Here is an 18,405-nt window from a genome sequence, read left to right on the forward strand (position 1 = left end):
TAGTGCCCGTAACTTCATGGCTCAGCCCCTATGCCAGGGTCCTTAGCACTCTTACCTTCTTAGCTGCTGCCAGAAGTTCAAGTTATGCCAAAGAATTATACTTCCTCTTTCTAACTGAGTGCCTTCCTTGGCAGGCCAGTAGTGCTCAAAGTGGGGAGAAGGACCCACAAAGTTCACGTTCAGTTGGGACGGTATACGCACATCTAGGTAGACAACATTGAGCCACCATTCTTCCAGCTAAAAGAAATTAAGATGATTTGTTCTTCAAGATATTTGAGTATGCAACTGCTAGCAAGTAAAGAGAGCATGCTACGTCGGTTCCACATTTTAAGTCATCACAGGTAATTACAATGTTACTGTGATAACTTCCCTTCCTTCCTCCTTCTCACTTTTGGAACTATACACTCATAAACATTAGTTGGTTTAACCCCACTAACAAATCCTACTTTCCAACCCTCCCTATTACCAACAAGGTACTGATGTGATTCCTAGAGCATAACAGACATTCACTGAAGCATCTTTTAATGAGACAGTGATTAAGCTGTGTATAATGTTCCTTCAGCAAAACAAAACAAGACGAACAAAACCCTGAATGAACTTCTAGTTAGAAATACAAGGCCCTTCAGTGTGCTTCTAAGTAATTTTTACTTTTCTCTGACAGTCCTTTTTATGCGCCCCATTTCACAGCAAGTAACTGAGTGTCTTACCTAAGTATGTAGATAGTATCAGATTACCTGGAGTTGTTTTTTGTTTTTTGGTTTGTTTGTTTTTAATTGATGGTACAAACTGTAGTTAGTAACCCAGAAAACAACCCGAGTAATCAAATACAAGCGGAACAACAACTTCTTTTACCTTTACCCTCATTTTAATTAAAATCTCAAAATTAGGAATAAAGGAATCTGGAAGCAGGCAGTGTTACTATTTTCATCATCAGGGTCAATGCCTCATGAAAAAAAAATCTGACCTTTTTCTCTTTAAAGTTGTAAGGTACCATGATTACTTTTCAACTAAAGCAATGCTTCCTAATTATGAAAAGTTACCCTGTAACTCATGTCCTGGAAAAATGGTTGAGCTAAAGGAGTCAGGAAAGAATGCTTCTCCTTCAGTCTCAGTGAGGCCACCTACTTCCCACGTCTCACATGCTCGGTTTAGATACGCTTATGCCACCTAGTGGCCTGGAAAGTGAACACAGTCTATGGATCCCCTGCACCAGAGCTGCATGGACTGGTGATTATATGGCCAGTGGTAGAGAGCCTGCTGAGCATGCATAGCCCTGGGTCCTATCACCAGTATTAGCCAAAACATATACCACTCAGAGGAATTAAAATAAGGCTTTCTGGGCCCTTTATGGACTTATTGAGTCAAAAATTACTGATTCCAGGAAACCTGCATTTTAACACATTCTTAGGTAAGAAAAAAGCTCACTTATAAAATAAATGCTTTGCAATTAAGTAAATCATTCTTTTGTGACCATAATTACAATGACTCCAAGCATTTTATAGCAGTAATTTAAACACAAAAGAGATCTACATTTTATAGGGAGGGAGGGGAGAATGGGAGATACAAGTGAGGGGATAAAAAGTGAGATGTAATCTGAATAAATTAGTTAAATAAAAAAAGATGTACATTTTAAATTCTCCTTTAAATATCAAGTTTTCAATTTTAAGCATATAAAATAAATACCCAGTTTCTTTTTCCTTTAGCCTTTTCAAGTAATTTCTGATGTAACTGTTTACCAACTCCATATTGAAACTTTTGAACTATTTCTTCAGTTTTCTTATATTCTTCTTCATTTGCAAATGGTTTTACTATAAAAAAAGGATTATTTAGAAATAAGTGTCTCTATATCAATCATTTTTATACAAATCTAAGCATGACTAGCACACAATAAGGTTTCAGTTTGCAACATGAAAACTACAATGCAAAATATTATTTTTCCAAGAAGAAATAAAACAATAGATATTGTACAAAGCAGTCAGAATAATCTGAGATTATCTCCAAATTATTCTAGATGATAGTTCAAGAGGTGAAGCCAGTATGTAGCTATTACTGCAATAGAAAGTAAGTCCCATTTAACCACAAATAGAAGAAAGCAAAGCATTTTTCCATTAATGTTCAAATTAGAACCATGACACCTACATATGCAATGTAATATGTATTTAGGATGGCTAACGGCAAAATACTTTGCTACTTAAAAAAAGTTTCTAAAGTTTGTTAGAAATCAAATTAATATATTCATTTTGTTTCATATTTGTCCCTTTAAAATCTTATCTAGAACGATATAAAATCCAATATAAAAATAGCTGTACTCAGATAATAAATAACATGAATACTCAAAAAGCAGTCAATAATCCGTGAATTTAAAATAAAGTAGTATTCTCAGATGAAAGTAGAAAAAAAAAAAGAAAGAAAGAAAAAGAAGGCATTTGAAAAGCAGGGCTGAGGTGATAGCTACTTTTTAGCATGAGGACCAGGGTTTGATTGACTGAAGGGGCATAAGAAAAAGCACAAATTCGATCCGTCCTACACCTGACACCTAAAGTCTTGGAGCTCAAGAAACTGAACAAAGGTGAGGGGGCAAACGAGGTGGAAGTGACAGCAATGAGGCTAGCACGAGAGAGGCAGTGCGACACCCTCCTCACCGAGACACAGGGCACTGTGTTAAAAGGCAGCTAATCGGCATGCACCTTGGGATTGTTGTGGGGGTTTTGCTGCTTTGATGACCCCAATGACGAGTCACGATCTTTACAGGGTCAGAAAGAACCTAAGGGATCTCAGTGATTCAGGGTGTAATGGAAATTAGGGTTATAAAGTGCTAAAGGGGGGATTAAAGAAGAAAAGTAACAGAAATGGAAACCAGTCTGAGTCACTCAAATGGAGTTAGGTGCACAGGATAAGAGACCAAGGGAGGAAGTAACCAACTGAAGTACGCACGAGGAAACCATGTAGGAACCTATGGTTTTGCAATCTAAGTAAAAAAAATACAAGGATAGAACACACATGGTGTGCTGGGGTGTGGAAGGAACACTGGAGTGAAGGGTTTAAGTAGGATGGTATGGGGTAGAAGGAAGGAGGCATAGACCAGTGGGTTAACCAAAACGAAGGATTTGTGAACCCTCACTAACTTGAAACCCAAGCAAACGTACATTTTAAAAGGGGGCGTTTGACCAAAGGTGCCATACATGAGTGTACGATGCTGTTCCCTTCGTTTTCCCTTCGTGTCTGAAGGTACCATGTGCTCTGATTTCTTAAACCTTGGCTATTAAATGAAAAGCTCAGCTCAAGGTGCGAGTTTCCTCCCAGTGAATTACTGGTCAGAGAGGCACCCAAAACAACACAGGCTATTACCATTGGTTTTTTTTATTGCTCACAATGACTAGATAATATGATCTTATTACTAAGAACAGCACACATTTTGGCTGCAGGGCACAGAGAAATCAATGAACTGACCAGGAAACTCTCCTCCTGCTGCTGTCTAGCTTGCATATTGCAGGAAGGGGCCATGTAGTCTGATGAAGAATAAAAGACATCAATAGCGTAGCCAGTGTTGGGATTTGTGTGCTACACTATCAAGCTATGAGGCAACATTGTAACCACTGTTGCAATAGAGGCAAGACTGTTTATGGGGTAACAACCACCCGCTTTATATCCCAGGAGACAAAATTTATGCCTCATCCTGTGAATATAATTAAAAGCCATTGATAAATTTTAAGCCCTAGGGAAGAGAACCTACTGATGGTCTCCAAAATAATCATATTGTCACAGTTACTTCTAACTATATTCATAGATTTGTGCTGTTTCCTACCTTGGTTAGAGAAGCATCTTACTGTAGTGGGTAGCAGTTTACGCATGCACTCACTACTGTTTGAAGTGTAAGAGTGAGTGACTGAGTGTTCAGCTGTAGATAGGACATCTCTCTCAATTCCCGCACCAAGATTCAGGAACCAAGAAAGAGGAGCTGGAGTGAGTACCAGCGCAGGAGCGTAGAAAGGAGTGCTGTGAGATGCTGTCTTCTGGACAGGGCATCGCTGACGCACTCATGAACTCAGCAACAAGATCGAGAGAGTGAATTCCAGCACGCAGCGGGGAGTAGCTCCCACAGCTTCACCCCTGGTGGAGGAGAAGCTGCGGATGGAGAGCTACCTTTGTTTAAGGGTGTAGCATCTAGTTGGCTCCCCATGCCCTACTGGGAGACACATACTCATACAGACAGCACTAAAGGAATCTGTGCATTAGTTAAATAACTTTAAAAGGTACATGAAGTTGAGAAGGAGATGAGATAGGAGGCACTATGATCTTTAGTGGGAGGGACCCCAAAATCAGAATGGCACTATAATTCCCGTAAGGCCCAAACAAGGCCTTCAAAATTCTTCAAGCAAACCCAATTCAGAATTGTACACTCAGCTAAACAATCAAGTAAAAGCATTTAGCTCTTTTTGCCTTGCCAAATATTCTTTTGAGGGCACCTACAAGGGCGAAGCAATGTAAGAAAGTAGACTAAGAAAGAGAGAACGCAGGAGAGAAGTGAATGCTGGCAAATGAGCGCCCTGCACAGCAGCTATGTAGCAAGCTCACACAAGTCCCCCCTCATTGAGAAAAGAGGGGGGAGACAGAGGCAGAAAGGGAAGAATGGGGAAAGACAGCTCCGCAAAGCACTTTTTAAAGAGGGAATAAAACTGACCCGATTTATAATGCCTTACTGTATCCATGTGTGTTCACTTATTCAAGTGCTTAGGAATACATTATGAATACAAAAGGGAAAAGATTAAGCAATGAAAAAGAAAAAGGAAATGCTGCCAACAGGTAGTAAAGTAAAATGACTGTCTCATTTATGAACACTATACGGCTCTAAACCAGCAGTTCTCAACCTCTGGGGCTGCAACAACCCCTTTGGGAGTCGAATGGCCCTTTCACATGGGTCACTTAAGACCACTGAAAAACACAGCTATTTATATTATGGGTCATAACAGTAGCAAAATTACAGTTATAAAGTAGGAACAAAAATAATTTGATGGCTGAGGGTCACCATAACATAAGGGACAGCATGGGTCGCAGCATTAGGAAGGTTGTGAACCATTGCTCTAAGCCCTAAATGGCCAGGCGAATTAAAGATGTATTGAAATCAGGTGGCTACTGATTAAAGTGATTTTATATATGAATAGTAAGAACGAGAGTGGAAATTTGGATATGAAGGATTGTACATATGCTCAGGGCAGACGTTAGGGAGCAAACTACACAACTATTTTAAGGGATTAACTTACAATATCTACAATTACAAGATCCAGGAACTATAAGATTATTTAGAATATGGTGATAGGAAAAGAAACAGAGATGATTTCACAATCTTTGCCCTAAGAGGGTACTGTACAAGCTGACAGAGATAAGGATTTAGGTTTGCACTGCAGGCCTATTAATACTATCTGACTTTTCAAACTATGGGGGGAAAAGCATCTTTAAAGGCTTTGCATATTTTAAGGTGAGCCTAGAGGCATCAGCTTTTAGACCCTCATCAACATCGTTTCTTTGCTACTAACAATATTAATCTACACTAGAAGGTTGTGGACATACCTGATTCAAGGTATTTTTTTAATGATTCTTCAAGTGAAGGAACAGGCAATGATGGCAGGGAGTCCTGGTACTGAAATGTTCGTTCTTCAATTGATTTAGCCAATTGATTTTCCATGATATAATGGCAGTAGGAAAACTAAAAGAAAAGAGGGGAAGAGAGAGAGAGAGAGAGAGAGATCAGTCACAAGTTTAACCTCATTATTTGTAAACTTGCCAGATTAAGAAAACCAACTTTAATATTAAAAATGTAAATTTAGCAGGCTAGCAATCAAAGCATCGTCTGTAGGACCGGCAGCCATCATCATCCAGCACCAGATAGCGGCAGTGTGTTATAGGAAACGTACTTACTCCCTAACCTTCACGGTACCCTTCAAGGTAACGCTCTCTGTCACTTTACATATACAAAGGTGTAAGAGGTCATGCTTGGTACTCAGACACAGATGTGTTATCTTATCATCTCCCCTCTTACAAGGCAACATTACAGGGCATCAGGGAACCCTAAGAGAGTCTTGCTGGGCGGGTAGGATTGGATTAGTAGAACAATATTATAGTCTGAGAAACTCTGTAAAGCATATGCAGAGGCGTGGAAGAATGGGCCATAAAATAGTATAGACACTAAGAATTGACAAGCTGATGTGACTTAAAACTGTGCAGACGGCATGGGACCTAATCACATTGGCTTTGAGGATCATAAGCCAATTTTGCATATTTTCTACATTGTGGTAATTTTCATCAAAAATCAAGCTAACCTGGCCATATATGAATAGGGTATATTGGTATTTAATTAAAAAAAAAAGACTTCTGAATTATCTATAAATTCCATATAAAAACACTAAGAGAACAATAAATTCATATTGATTGAAAACTTCTGCCCTTTCACATCCTATTTTAAAATAGCAAAGTTAAGTAAAACATATACTCATGTTATAAAAGTTAAGACTGTCAGAAACAAAGGCACGGCAGGTTATCTTGGCTAATACCTTTCCCCCGTTCTTAACAAAATCTAGAATTTTTGCTGTATATATCACGACCTCACTCTATTTCTCCTGCCCTCTGGACTTGTCACCTCCTGGGTCATAGCTCTCAAATGCTCTGCATACGTTTTGCCTGCTCTTTATCTCCTCTCAGTGCTGACCAGGTGGCTGCCACCCGGAACAAGTACCTTGGACCCACTTACAGAGCCATTTTGTCAGAATCACCTTTCTAGCCCTGCAGTCCTACTTCCAAATGAGAAAGGAAAGGACAACAGAGAGAGGAGGCGGCCCAGGTGCCTAGTTACAGGAGCAGAAAGAATGCTGGAGCCCAGGGGGTTAAAGGTCAAGTTGAATCATATAGTGAGACTAAACAGCAACAATAAAGCTGCTCTTGTTTTACTAATACCATTTTATTGTTGGCTTTGTTGCCAGAGAAGAGGTTAGTCTATTCCACTAATACAGTCAGACAGTCCACAGGACCTCAAAGTCCTGCCTCTTCCTTTATTTTTTAAAAACAGTTTCACTGACATCTCATTTGAATATTGACAAACAGCTTTGGACCTAATGGAAATGTCGTTCTTGGTCCCAAATATAGACTCAGCCACTGTTTAGCCATTTGCTCCTAGGATTTTTTTTTTTTTTTTTTTTTTTTTTTTTTTTTTGTGGTGGGCTGCCATAGCACACCCATGGAAGCCAAAGGACAACGTGCAGGAGCTTGTTCTCTTTTACTGTGTGGGTCCTAGGGATCATACTTGGGTTACCTTGTGTGCTTGGCTGCAGGTATATCTAATGCCCCATCTCACCCAGCCTCAAAACTTGTTTGTTTGTTTGTTTGTCTGGTTGTTGTTGAGACATTATATCGCACTATATAACCCTGGCAGGCCTGGGATTAGCTATTGGAAATCAGGCTTGGCTGAGTTCACGTGGGTTCCATCTGCCTCTGACTCCCCTGGTGCTGGCATTAAAGTTATGTGCCACCAACACCCGCTCAGCTCTAGGCAGGTAACTTTAATTGAATCTCTTTATCTTTGAATGTATAAGCATATAAATTAGTCATTTTTAATGTCCTAAAAAAGCATGCCAGAAAAACAAATCATCCTGTAACAACTAATTATGGACTATAGTAGGCAGAATTGCTGTGATGACCTCAACTCCTATCTACTAGAAAGGCCCCCAGAAGTTGTCATTATGATAGGAGATCATTACCCCTATAGTTACAGTTGGGTTTCACCTAAAAAAAAAAAAAAAGAAAAAAGAAAAGAAAAAAGAGCTTAAAATAGGGAGGACCTAGCCTAATTTGAGTGCTTGGGGCGGAGATGCTGCTGCCGCCTCTATGTCTACATCCATGACCTTAATGGACTCAGAGACAAACGCTGCTAATAGGGAAACAGGACCCAGGACCCTTAACCCTACTGCAAGTGAGCAGGAATTAAATTCTGCCAACTTGAATGAATCTGAAAAAGTATTCTCCCCTGAAAGCTACAGAAAATAACTGGTAACAGAAAGCTTGATCTCTCCTTTTGAGATTCCGCGTAGGGCGAGCAGCTAAGCTCACTCTCACTTCAGATCTCCAGAAGCTCGGAGTCTGTGTTCATTTAGTGGCTAAGCTTGTGGTTATCTGCTGTGACAGCAATACGGAACTAACACAAGCGAGCTCCGTCAAGCTGTTCTCTCTGCACGTCTTTGTCACTTAATAAGACTCCACAAAGCCAACAAGAGAACTAATTTTATGCCTGATGCGGTGCTCAAACTCTGCAAGAGGTAATAACAGGTTCTAGAAGAGTTGTCTTTTAAGTTTTCAGCCATATAGACCAAGCTAAATAATTCCAATAGCATACAATGGATTTCATTAGAGTGGATTTCCAGGAAGTAAGGGAATGTGAACTCAAGGGAAGTGGAAGAGAGAACCAGGAAGAGTAAGTAAACAAACAGGAGTGTCACATACCAGTAAACCAAGACGAAGTGCTCAGGACTGCCAGGAGCCTGCTTGAACAATTCTGTTTTGAAACCACGGGGACCTGAACAACTGGTGACTGTGGGAAGGAAGAAATGCGCTCAAGTAAGATCAGAAAGAGGGGGAAACGGATAGTGAAAGAGGCTGGAAACACACAGAGAATGGTCATCTGCTATAATTACTATAGAGCTAGCCATGTTCCAAGCAGCCTAGTAGATCGACCCAAGGGGCACAGGCACCGGAAGGGCACCGCAGAGATGTGGCATTAGAAGCAAAGTTCAGAAACTCTACCCACCAACCTAAGGGCAGCTCCGCACAGTGGATGAGGACAAATGGAGAAAAACCAAGAAACATGCACACACAAGCCCAACCAACCGATCAAGCACCCCGACACTCTAGCAAGGTGGCGCAACTTGGGGACACCTCGAGATGCCTGGGGACATCACGCCCACGCCAAGAACGGGGGTTCGTCTGTGCACAGAACTCAGTTGGGCTCCGCGCAACTGCAGTACCCCTCGCCGCTGTGGGAGGGGAAGGAGAGTGTGCAGTGTGCACTCGAATCCTCACCTCCAGCACCTGGTCTTGCCCTCCCCGCTCGGTAGCCTGCCGGGTCGGCCTGCCAGCCCTATGCTGCCCCGAAGCCCAACAAGGACGGAAAGCCGCGAGGGTCCCGCCCTACGCGCGGTTAGGAAACAGGATTGGCTGGAAAGCCTGGAAGGTCCCGCCCTACGCGCGTCAGGGAATGGGATTGGACGGAAAGCCTCGAGGGTCCCACCCCGCGCTGGAGAGAGTGGGCTGTCCAGGCTTGCAGCCAGCGACCTGGTCCCGCCCCCGCCAGCTTCCCAGGCTCTGGTTGTATTCTTGGCTGCAGATCCCGAGAACGTGAGCAGAAAATCCGATTAGTGCTCTGCAGTCCAGCTACAGCAGCTTCCTGCCGGATGCAGCAGGAGGTTGGTCCAGGCAGATGTAGGAAGCTCCGCCCACGCAGGGCACAGCCCTGTGGATGGGTAATGACTCCCAGGGCTCAGCCTGCTTTTCACCTAAACTCTTCGCGGTTTGGCTCTGTGTTCTTTCCTCAAGTCGCTCCCAGCGAGCCTCCTTTGCAGAGCCCAAGCAAGAATTTATACCAGAGCCTTGCAGAGGCATTTTATTGTTTACCCTGTGTGCTGGCAGGAGAATAGCAGGCGAACAGATCCGGTTTGGCCTCGTAGCCTTCTTTGAGAGTAAGATTTCGCCAGCTCCCTGCCCTCTGCTGCTATAAGCCGTTGGAGTCTCTAGGGATATTCCAAACTTGAGGCTGATCTGAATTTTTTAATCCAGAGTGGAGCTGGGCAAGTTCCAGAGAAAGACTATTAATTTAGTGTCGTAAGTCAATGCATGCTTTGTTTAGCTCCCGTGATAAATTGTTACAATTTAAATGTTACATACACTGTTTATTTCTACCACTTCTTGGTTTTTGTGGAAGGAAAAATATTTTGAATGCTCTAGCCTAGTTATCCAACACGGTTTAAAGAACTCATTTCAAATTAGTATATCAAAACCCACAGACTTTTCGATTTCCTTTTGGTAGTACAGACTGCCCTGAACGGAGTTGAGGCAAGTGTCATTGAAGGACTTGGTGTGAATAGTCTTGAGTTTTCTTCAGAATTAGTAATGTGATTCATGTCTGTATAGCTTAATAGAAGTGTTACATAATCAAGCTGAACCATCTCTCTAAGCTTGTCAAAAGTCACAGTGTGTTAAAGAACTTTATTTTCCTCAAGGTACGTTCTGGATAACGTTAAATATTGTTTACAAGATAGAGTTCTTTTTTAAAAATATCTTTTATTAATTTATCATATTACACCTCAGTTGTTATCCCGTCCCTTGTATCCTCCCATTCCTCCCTCCCTCCCATTTTCCCCTTACTCCCCTCCCCTATGACTGTGACTGAGGGGGTCCTTCTCCCCCTGTATATGCTCATAGGGTATCAAGTCTCTTCTTGGTAGCCTGCTACCCTTCCTCTGAAGATAAAGTTCTTAAACTGATTAGGTTTCTCAGAAAACTTCAGTGTACTTTTTGTTTTGTAAAAAAATTTGGCACCTCTTTAAGAGTTTATGCATATTGGATGTTTGCTAGTAGGAAAGAATTGAGGATCACTCACCTCCTCCATTTTAGTGTGTTTAGTAATGGGATCAACCCAGGCCTTTTTACAGGGTCTCTACCCATGAGCTACATCCTAGCCCCACTTGACTTTTCTCTTCTTCCTGGTCTCATTAAATAGAAACAAAATGTTTATATAAAGATTGTGGCTTTTCAGAAAGGGAAAATTGTGGGACTGAAGAAAATGAGTGAAACATGGAGTATGTGAGGAAAATGATAATCTATGTAAAAAAAATGGACAAGCAGATTCTTCAAAATACTTTCTTCCAAAGTATCATAAATATTTTAATGTCAAATTTCAAGTTATGTAGCACTCAGATTAACTGAACAAACTTGGGTTTCTTAACATGGGATAGACATGTCTTCATTGGTGAGGAAGATGTTCAGGCATTTGGAGTATGTCAAACAAATTGTCCTGAGACTTAAAATTGACTAGTGATGATTGTAAGTTTTTAACATTTCCACAAAAAATCCTTCACTTGTAGTACAGTGTATGGAGGGACTTGAATCTGTCCAGGACCCCCAAGACCCAGTTCTCAGCACAAAGGACATTTATTTGGCCCAGAGGGACAAAGGACAGAGAATAAGAGACAAAGACAGGAGATAGAGGAGGAGGGAGAAGGGGAAGGGAATTAAGTGAGGGAGGGGGAGGGGTATCTGTGTAGGGGTGGGGCAAGGGGGATGGGGTCAGGAGGAGAAAGTGGGGGATACATGAACCACGGATGGCAAAGGACTGCCTCTGGATAGAGAGGAGGCAGACATGGCACGTAGGAAAACAAAGGTGAAGGGGGGAACCCTGTGTTGGGATGCACTGTTTAATTTTAACTGGGCATGTTAATTAGCTGGGCCAAAGGGGGCTTTTGAATGCTGGACTTCAATACTTTGATAGCTGGGCCTTGCTAGTCAGCCTCAGGAGGAGGATAAGGGAAGAGACCTTGGTGAGGAGCTTTAGTAATGGAATCTAACGGTTTTTAACAAGGCAGAAGGAAAGGGGGGCATGGGGGGAGAAGAGCAAGGCCTGCCAGAGCCATGTTTGCCATGTTTGGGCTGGCTAGAGTCGCTTCAGTGTAGCTCTTTCTCAATGTACTACAAATTTAAAAGGCCTTTGCAGACAAAAATGGGTATAGTTGACTACAAAAAATTATAAGAATATTCTAAGTTCTTATTTCTATCTCCATAGCTAGCTTCCTGATAAGACTTGTAAATTTAATAAGTAATGGAGTGTAGCCATAATCTATGGGATAGATCCCTAACTTAAATTTATCTAAAATAAGCATGTTGAAGAAATACATTTTCTAACTCTTAATGAGAGAGGAGAGCATAGGTGTTGTTATTTTGAGGAACAGCCAACAGCAAACTAAAGTATGCTAAGAATTAGCTGTGGTGTTTGACTGGGACCTCCGAAAAATTATTCCTCCCTACCAAGAACACATGCATACTGTTTCATACAGATAGGCTCACTTAACAGTAGTGGTAGATTTTGATTGCCATTACTGATATTGTTGTATGTCGAAGTCTGCCTCCCAACTCCTAGGAGAAGTGTAGCTTAATTGTGACCTTTTCATACCCCAGACAAGTTCCTTACTGCTTAACCGGAGTATTTAAATTTTTACAGCTGTATTGAGATGTAACTTACATATCAAAAATACTCCTTTAAAATGTATAAATAAATGTTTTAATTATATCTATAATTATGCAGTCTCTATTAATATTCTATCAGTTCCTGTTATTAAACACTGACCTCTTCTTTTAGAACAGGGTTGACGGACACAACATGGAAGGAGACGAGACAGACCTCTACAGAAGTTAATGGTCCTATGTCTAGAACAGTGAAGGGTAGAGGTCTCTCCTGCTCTGTTCCTTTACTGTCTCAAAGTTGCAGATAGCAGCGGAGGTTGTGTTTATCTTATCTGGAGCACCCCAGATCCTGGCCTGCAGAAGCTATTAGCAGTATGCTACCCTTCCTGTTCAAAGCTTCTCAGCTCACCTGGAGATTTGGGGGTTATTAGCCTCTTTGAAAAACCAACTTGAGGAAGGAAGGACTTATGTGGCTCACCCCCTCCACATCCTAGTCTGCAATTACGAGAAGCCAAGGCAGGAACTGAAGCAGAGGTCATGGAAGAACTCTACTACTTCCTGGCTTGCTCCTTGAGGCTTGCTCAGCTTGCTCTCTTAGCATCTCAGAACTATCTGCCCAGGAAGTCATCAATCCAGAAAATGAGGGGCATGGGCCAATGTGATGAAGGTAATTAATTTTTCTCTTGAGGTTCCTTCTTGCCATGTTGTCATTCTGTGTCCAACAGGAGCAGAGTCCAGCGAGCCATGCTGACACACTGGTAAATGGTGGAAGCGCACAGTGGCCAGCAACACATGGCTGACTGACCAGCAGCCAAGCTCCAGGGGTCCAGAGAAGAATTCTCTGGGGAGAAGGGGAGCCCTTCCTTCCCCAGAATAAATTATGAATATCAGATGATCTTTGATAAAAAAACAGATGATGCTAGGCTGTTTATTTTGTATGAAATAGGGACATAGAAACCTTGGGAAGTGGGAAGGGTTTTGAGGATGAATGTGTTTGATTCATCTGTGTTTTAGCCTGTAACAGTATTTCTTTATTTTCCCAGGCCAAATGATACCATGTTGTATGTATGGATATACTATATACTGCTTATCCACCCATCAGGTAAACATTGCCAGCTTTTGATTTTCTGTGTTTATAGTTGTGTGTGTGTGTGTGTGTGTGTGTGTGTGTGTGTGTGTGTGTGTGTGTAAGAGAGAGAGAGAGAGAGAGAGAGAGAGAGAGAGAGAGAGAGAGAGAGAGAGAGAGAGAAACAGTGGTACAAATCTATTTTTGTGTGTAGAAATTACATTTGTCCCAGGACCACCTGATAAAAAAACTCTTCTTTGCCCAGTGATCCCTTTGGCCCAAAAACATTATTCTAAAAATGTTAGAGTCAGCCAGGCATGGTGGCACACACCTTCAATCCCAGCACTTGGGAGGCAGAGGCAGGTGGATTGCTGTGAGTTCGAGGCCAGCCTGGTCTACAAAGCAAGTCCAGGACAGCCAAGGCTTCACAGAGAAACCCTGTCTTGGAAAACAAGCAAAAAACAAAAACAAAAACAAAACAAAACAAACCCCTAAAATGTTAGAGACTGTGTATGGGCTCCCAGATGTATTTGATTCACACATGTGCCAATTCTTATCCAACACAGTTTGTCTGAGACCTCCACATTTTTTTCCTCTTTGAAAGCTGTTAGTTATTCAGGATCCATTACCTTCCCAAGACACAGCATTTTACAATGTAGCAAGAGACTCCAGAATATAATATTTATTTTTCATATTGAATATAAATATTGACTTTTTTGGGTGCATTATGCTTCTGGGAAGATAATCTAGTCTGCTCAGTGAGCTGTAAGTGTTCTTTTTTTCCCTCACTATTACCCAGATATATCTTCATTTACGTAATTACTATAAAGATAAAAGTATTTACAATGTAAAGACTGGTAAGAATATGTATTAATAGCATCTCGTTCATCCTCCATATGTTGCATAATATCCAAACTTATATGATCTAAGTACTATCCCAGTACATATAGATATCCTAAAAAATTAATGAAGATTATATCTATTTATCCTCAAACAGATTCCAGTGTCCTGGAAGGGACATAGACTATGGAGGGCTTCTCTACCCTGGCTAGTTCCCAAATGATCAAGACAGAGACCTTTTAGTCAAATAAGCATTAAAGCACCATAACTGGGCAGGTATCAACCCTCTAGCTATTTTGCTATTTCCCACCTACACACCCTAAGTTACTTGCCATAATTGTTACTGCCTGGGCTGCTTCTGTTCCATCAGCCCAGCCCTCATGGCCAAGTGCTCATGGTCAATACTGCTCCTTGCCAACTTCCTTCTCTCCGGCTTTCTCTCCTGTTCCTCTTTTCCTCCCACCTCCTCGTCCTTATCTGACCCCAAGCCTGGGAACCTGAGCTGCACTTAATTCTCTCCTGCCCAGCTATAGTCTGTCCCCTACTTGTGTTAACCAACAAACTTTAAATTGGGGAGCGAGGTTTATACAACATCACCTGGTGTACATGAGAATGTGCTCATCTGGATTGCAACCAGATCCTGGGGGCCAGCATTTAGCATTCAAATACATATCTATCACCAGACCAACATGCAATGTTCCAGGGTTGTGTTTGCTTCAGTTGAAATAACTGTGGTTTACCCTTCTCACATACAGTGATCATCCGTATATTTAAACATAGTAGAGGCTAGTCAACAATTCATATGTTCCTTGGTATTGGAATAATGTTATTGTGCATTGTGTATGGCTTACCTGATTCAAATGCTGATTTTTCTATCTGAAACCACTATCTGGTTTCCATCCAGACATGGCTTTGTTATTTTTATTCTAAGAAACTCCTGTAGAAGGAATCTCTTGTGTATTATAACACCTATCAATTAAAAGCCCTGTGGTCTATAGCTTAGGCAGGAAATATGTGGGACTTCCAGCAGGCAGAAGGGATTCTGGGACAGAGACAGGCTCATGATTTAGCAGGCAAGATATGAGGAAGATGAAGGCAACAGTGCCTGAGCTCAGGTAACCAGCCTCGTGGCAGAATGTAAATCAGAGTAAGTGGGCTATTTTAAGGTATGAGATAGTCAGAGAAAGGCCTAGCTCTATGGCCTAGGTATTTGTATAATATTTAGTGAGTCTCATGAGTCATAATTATAGGAGCTAAGGGGTGGGAGGAAAACCACGCCCCCTTTACAATCTCCTGTCTCAAGCTTGTTTAAACATTGCTCCTTATTCATTCTCTGACTTGCCAACAAAATGTTAACCGAGCAATATGGAGTAATAGAGAAAATAGGGTGGGACAAGCGATCTATATAGGGGAGGAGAAATAGAGAAGTGGGAAATTGAACCATGAGGAGAGGTCCAAGAAGCATCAGCAGAAGAGAGCTGGACCAAGAAAGGACACACACACACACACACACACACACACACACACACACACACACACATACAAAGGCAAGTATTATGGGGGTATTGGCTGGGACCAAGCTAGACTAGCTGGGAGGTTTAGGATGGAGTAATAATTGCCCAGTATTGTGCTCAAGGCTAATTTATACGTTACAGTCTCTCTATATGATTATTTGGGGAAATAGCTGGTTAAAGAGTAACTGCTGCCATATCAACTTTATGCATTTACCTTCATGTTAATAATCATTTTATATCTAGGAATATGACATTATTATAAATCTAACTTTGAAAATCATCTCAGCAAACAGTCACCCATGGAACTGTGGGTTGCCTGCCTAATTACAGTACATCTTCTTTGCCAACATTCGAACCTGACTTTTGTGTTGTTTATCTTGTTGTAAGATAGTCTGACTCTGTTGATTATGCCATTTTCAGACTCATGAGCTCAAAAGCGATCCTCTGTCCTCAGTCCTCAAGTAACTGGAGCTATAGGTGTGTGCTACCTGCCGTTCTCTCTCAGACCTGCATAATCTTACACTTTAGTAATACTCTCTCAAGTTTTATGTATGTCTTTTAAATTAACATAAGTTGTAGCGATATGGACAATTCCAGTTTATCATGCTGCACTCAGAAAAGTTTCAGCTATTAATTGTGATTACAATCTGTCATCTTTCTGGTAATTTGTTCCTGTGCTAGAGATGAAATCTAGCACCTCAGACATGCTAGTCAAGATATGTGCCTTGAAGCTTTATCCTCAGCTAGTAGCCTGTGGTGGTTTCACTAAGAATGGCTCCCACAGACTCACTTATCTGGCTGCTTAGTCATGAGGGAGTCGCACTATTAGAGAAGGACCGGGAGGCGTGGCCTTGTTACAGGAAGTGCGTCATTTGGGGTGGGCTTTGCGTTTTCAAATGTCAGTGCCAAAGCCACAATCTCCTTCTATTTCTGCGGGTCAGGATGCGGCTCTCAGCTACTTCTCCAGCACTGTGCTTGCCCAGCCTGTTGCCATGCTTCCTGCCATGAGGACAACAGACCAAACCTTTGGAACTGTAAACAAGCCCCTCAATTAAATGTTTTCTTTTTAGCTGCATGTGGTGGTTCAAGCCTTTAGTTGCAGAACTGGGAAGGCAGAGGCAGGTGGCAGTCTGTGTTTGAAGCGACTCTGACCTACAGAACAAGTTCCAGGACAGCCAGAGCTACCCAGAGAACCCCTGTCTTACCTTCCCCTCAAATGCTTTAATAAGAGTTGCCTTGGACATTTATTTGTCTTCATAGCAATTAAACATTGACTAAGACAAATATTTCATCTTCTTAGATTTTGTAGTATAACTTGTTTCATGCCTCCTATTTATTTATTTATTTAGTTTTTTTTTGAGACCAGGTTTCTCTGTGTGTCTTGGCTGTCCTGAACTCACTTTGTATACAGACCAGGCTGGCCTCAAACTCATAGCAATCCACCTGCCTCTGCCCCCCCCCCTGGTGCTGGAATTAAAGGCGTGTACCACCACGCCTGGCTCTCATGCCTTATATTTCATACTATCCTTTGTATATTAAAAATGCATGAAGCCGGGTGTGGTGGCACACGCCTTTAATCTCAGCACTCAAGAGGCAGAGGCATGCGGATTGCTGTGAGTTCAAGGCCAGCCTGGTCTACAGAGCGAGTCCAGGACAGCCAAGGCTACACAGAGAAACCCTGTCTCAAAAAACAAACAAACAAAAAAATGCATGAATGTTTTCTCTTAAGTATATTGAGGCTATTCAATTATTTTTTAAAAACTTCTGGATACTTAAGCATCATTTTTTCTTTGTTTTCTGTCACTACAATATCAGAAAATAATCCTTATCCCAAAAGAAACCCTGATTAAGTGGAGAAGGCATCATATTTGTCTTGGTCTGTTTTCTATTATTAGTAGTGAGAACTGCAGATTGAGTTATTTGTGAAGAATAATTTATTCTTTACACTTCTGGAGTCTTCTACAGAGAGCCTTTGTGCTAGTGGGAACTTTTCAGAGACTCAAGACAGTGCAAGACATCACAATGGGGAAGCAGAACAAAAAGAAAGAAAGAGCCTCCTTTCAAAGCACTCACTGGATGACTCATTACCTGGTGTGCTGTAATAAAGGAATTTGAGTTTACAACAGGTGAAATTTGAGGAACACATCAAGTCACAGAAATATTCTTTCATGCACCTCAAACAACTTATACCATCTCTAAGTTGTTGTTAGTTTTTTTCCCCTTACGTTTAATGTAACTAAAATTGTTAAGTTTTTAATTACCCAGTACTTTCGTAAAACCCTGTAGTAAGGATTCTTACATCAGCCATAAGATGGGATAGAGCCATCCCTAAAGTTAAGTAGATCTATTTTACTTCATGGGCATGAGTGTTTTGTGTAGGGATGTACATACATGAACCATGTGCATCTGGTGCCCAAACAGGGCCAAAAGAGGCTGTTGGATGCCCTGGAACTGGAGTTACAAATGGTTGTGCACCGTCATATAGGTGCATATAGGTTCTCTGCATGAGCATCAAGTGTACCTAAACACTGAGCCATCTCTCCAGGCCCAAGTCATATAACTTTAAAACAATGTAAAGGGCTGGCTAGAATTCTCAGCTGGTGAGGAAGTATTCTTGATGCCAAGACTAATAATCTGAGTTCAATGTCTGGGACCCAGATAGTAGGAGGAGAGAATGGTTGTGTGGTAGACTTCCTCAGGAGATGCAACACACACACACACACACACACACACACACACACACACACACACTTGCTGATGTATGCTCTG

At 41.6% G+C, this 18,405-nt stretch overlaps 2 protein-coding genes across 3 annotated transcripts in view; one reads left to right on the forward strand and one right to left on the reverse strand.

Moving 5' to 3' along the window:
* The window catches only part of CROT (carnitine O-octanoyltransferase), a 28,865-nt gene extending 19,736 nt beyond the window's left edge, over positions 1-9,129 (reverse strand). The window contains exons 1-4 of one of the 2 annotated variants that reach the window (XM_084784389.1): positions 9,064-9,129; positions 5,569-5,704; positions 1,684-1,808; positions 56-237 (exon numbers count right to left, since the gene is read on the reverse strand). In XM_084784389.1, coding sequence (XP_084640515.1) covers positions 56-237; positions 1,684-1,808; positions 5,569-5,683 — 422 coding nt within the window. In that variant the 5' untranslated portion in view covers positions 5,684-5,704; positions 9,064-9,129. Of the gene's footprint in view, positions 1-55; positions 238-1,683; positions 1,809-5,568; positions 5,705-8,487; positions 8,589-9,063 lie in introns of those variants that run through there. The other variant, XM_084784388.1, reaches the window with a different exon arrangement.
* A 103-nt stretch (positions 9,130-9,232) lies between these two features.
* LOC311598872 (uncharacterized protein) overlaps positions 9,233-18,405 on the forward strand; it is a 57,625-nt gene continuing 48,452 nt past the window's right edge. The window contains exons 1-3 of the mRNA XM_084784396.1: positions 9,233-10,259; positions 12,392-12,883; positions 13,260-13,318. Of these exons, the coding sequence (XP_084640522.1) occupies positions 12,754-12,883; positions 13,260-13,318 (189 nt within the window). The 5' untranslated portion in view covers positions 9,233-10,259; positions 12,392-12,753. The remainder of the gene's footprint in view (positions 10,260-12,391; positions 12,884-13,259; positions 13,319-18,405) is intronic.

The sequence above is a fragment of the Acomys minous genome (assembly GCF_964271855.1).
Source record: "Acomys minous genome assembly, chromosome: 6".
In the NCBI taxonomy this organism is placed as follows: domain Eukaryota; kingdom Metazoa; phylum Chordata; class Mammalia; order Rodentia; family Muridae; genus Acomys; species Acomys minous.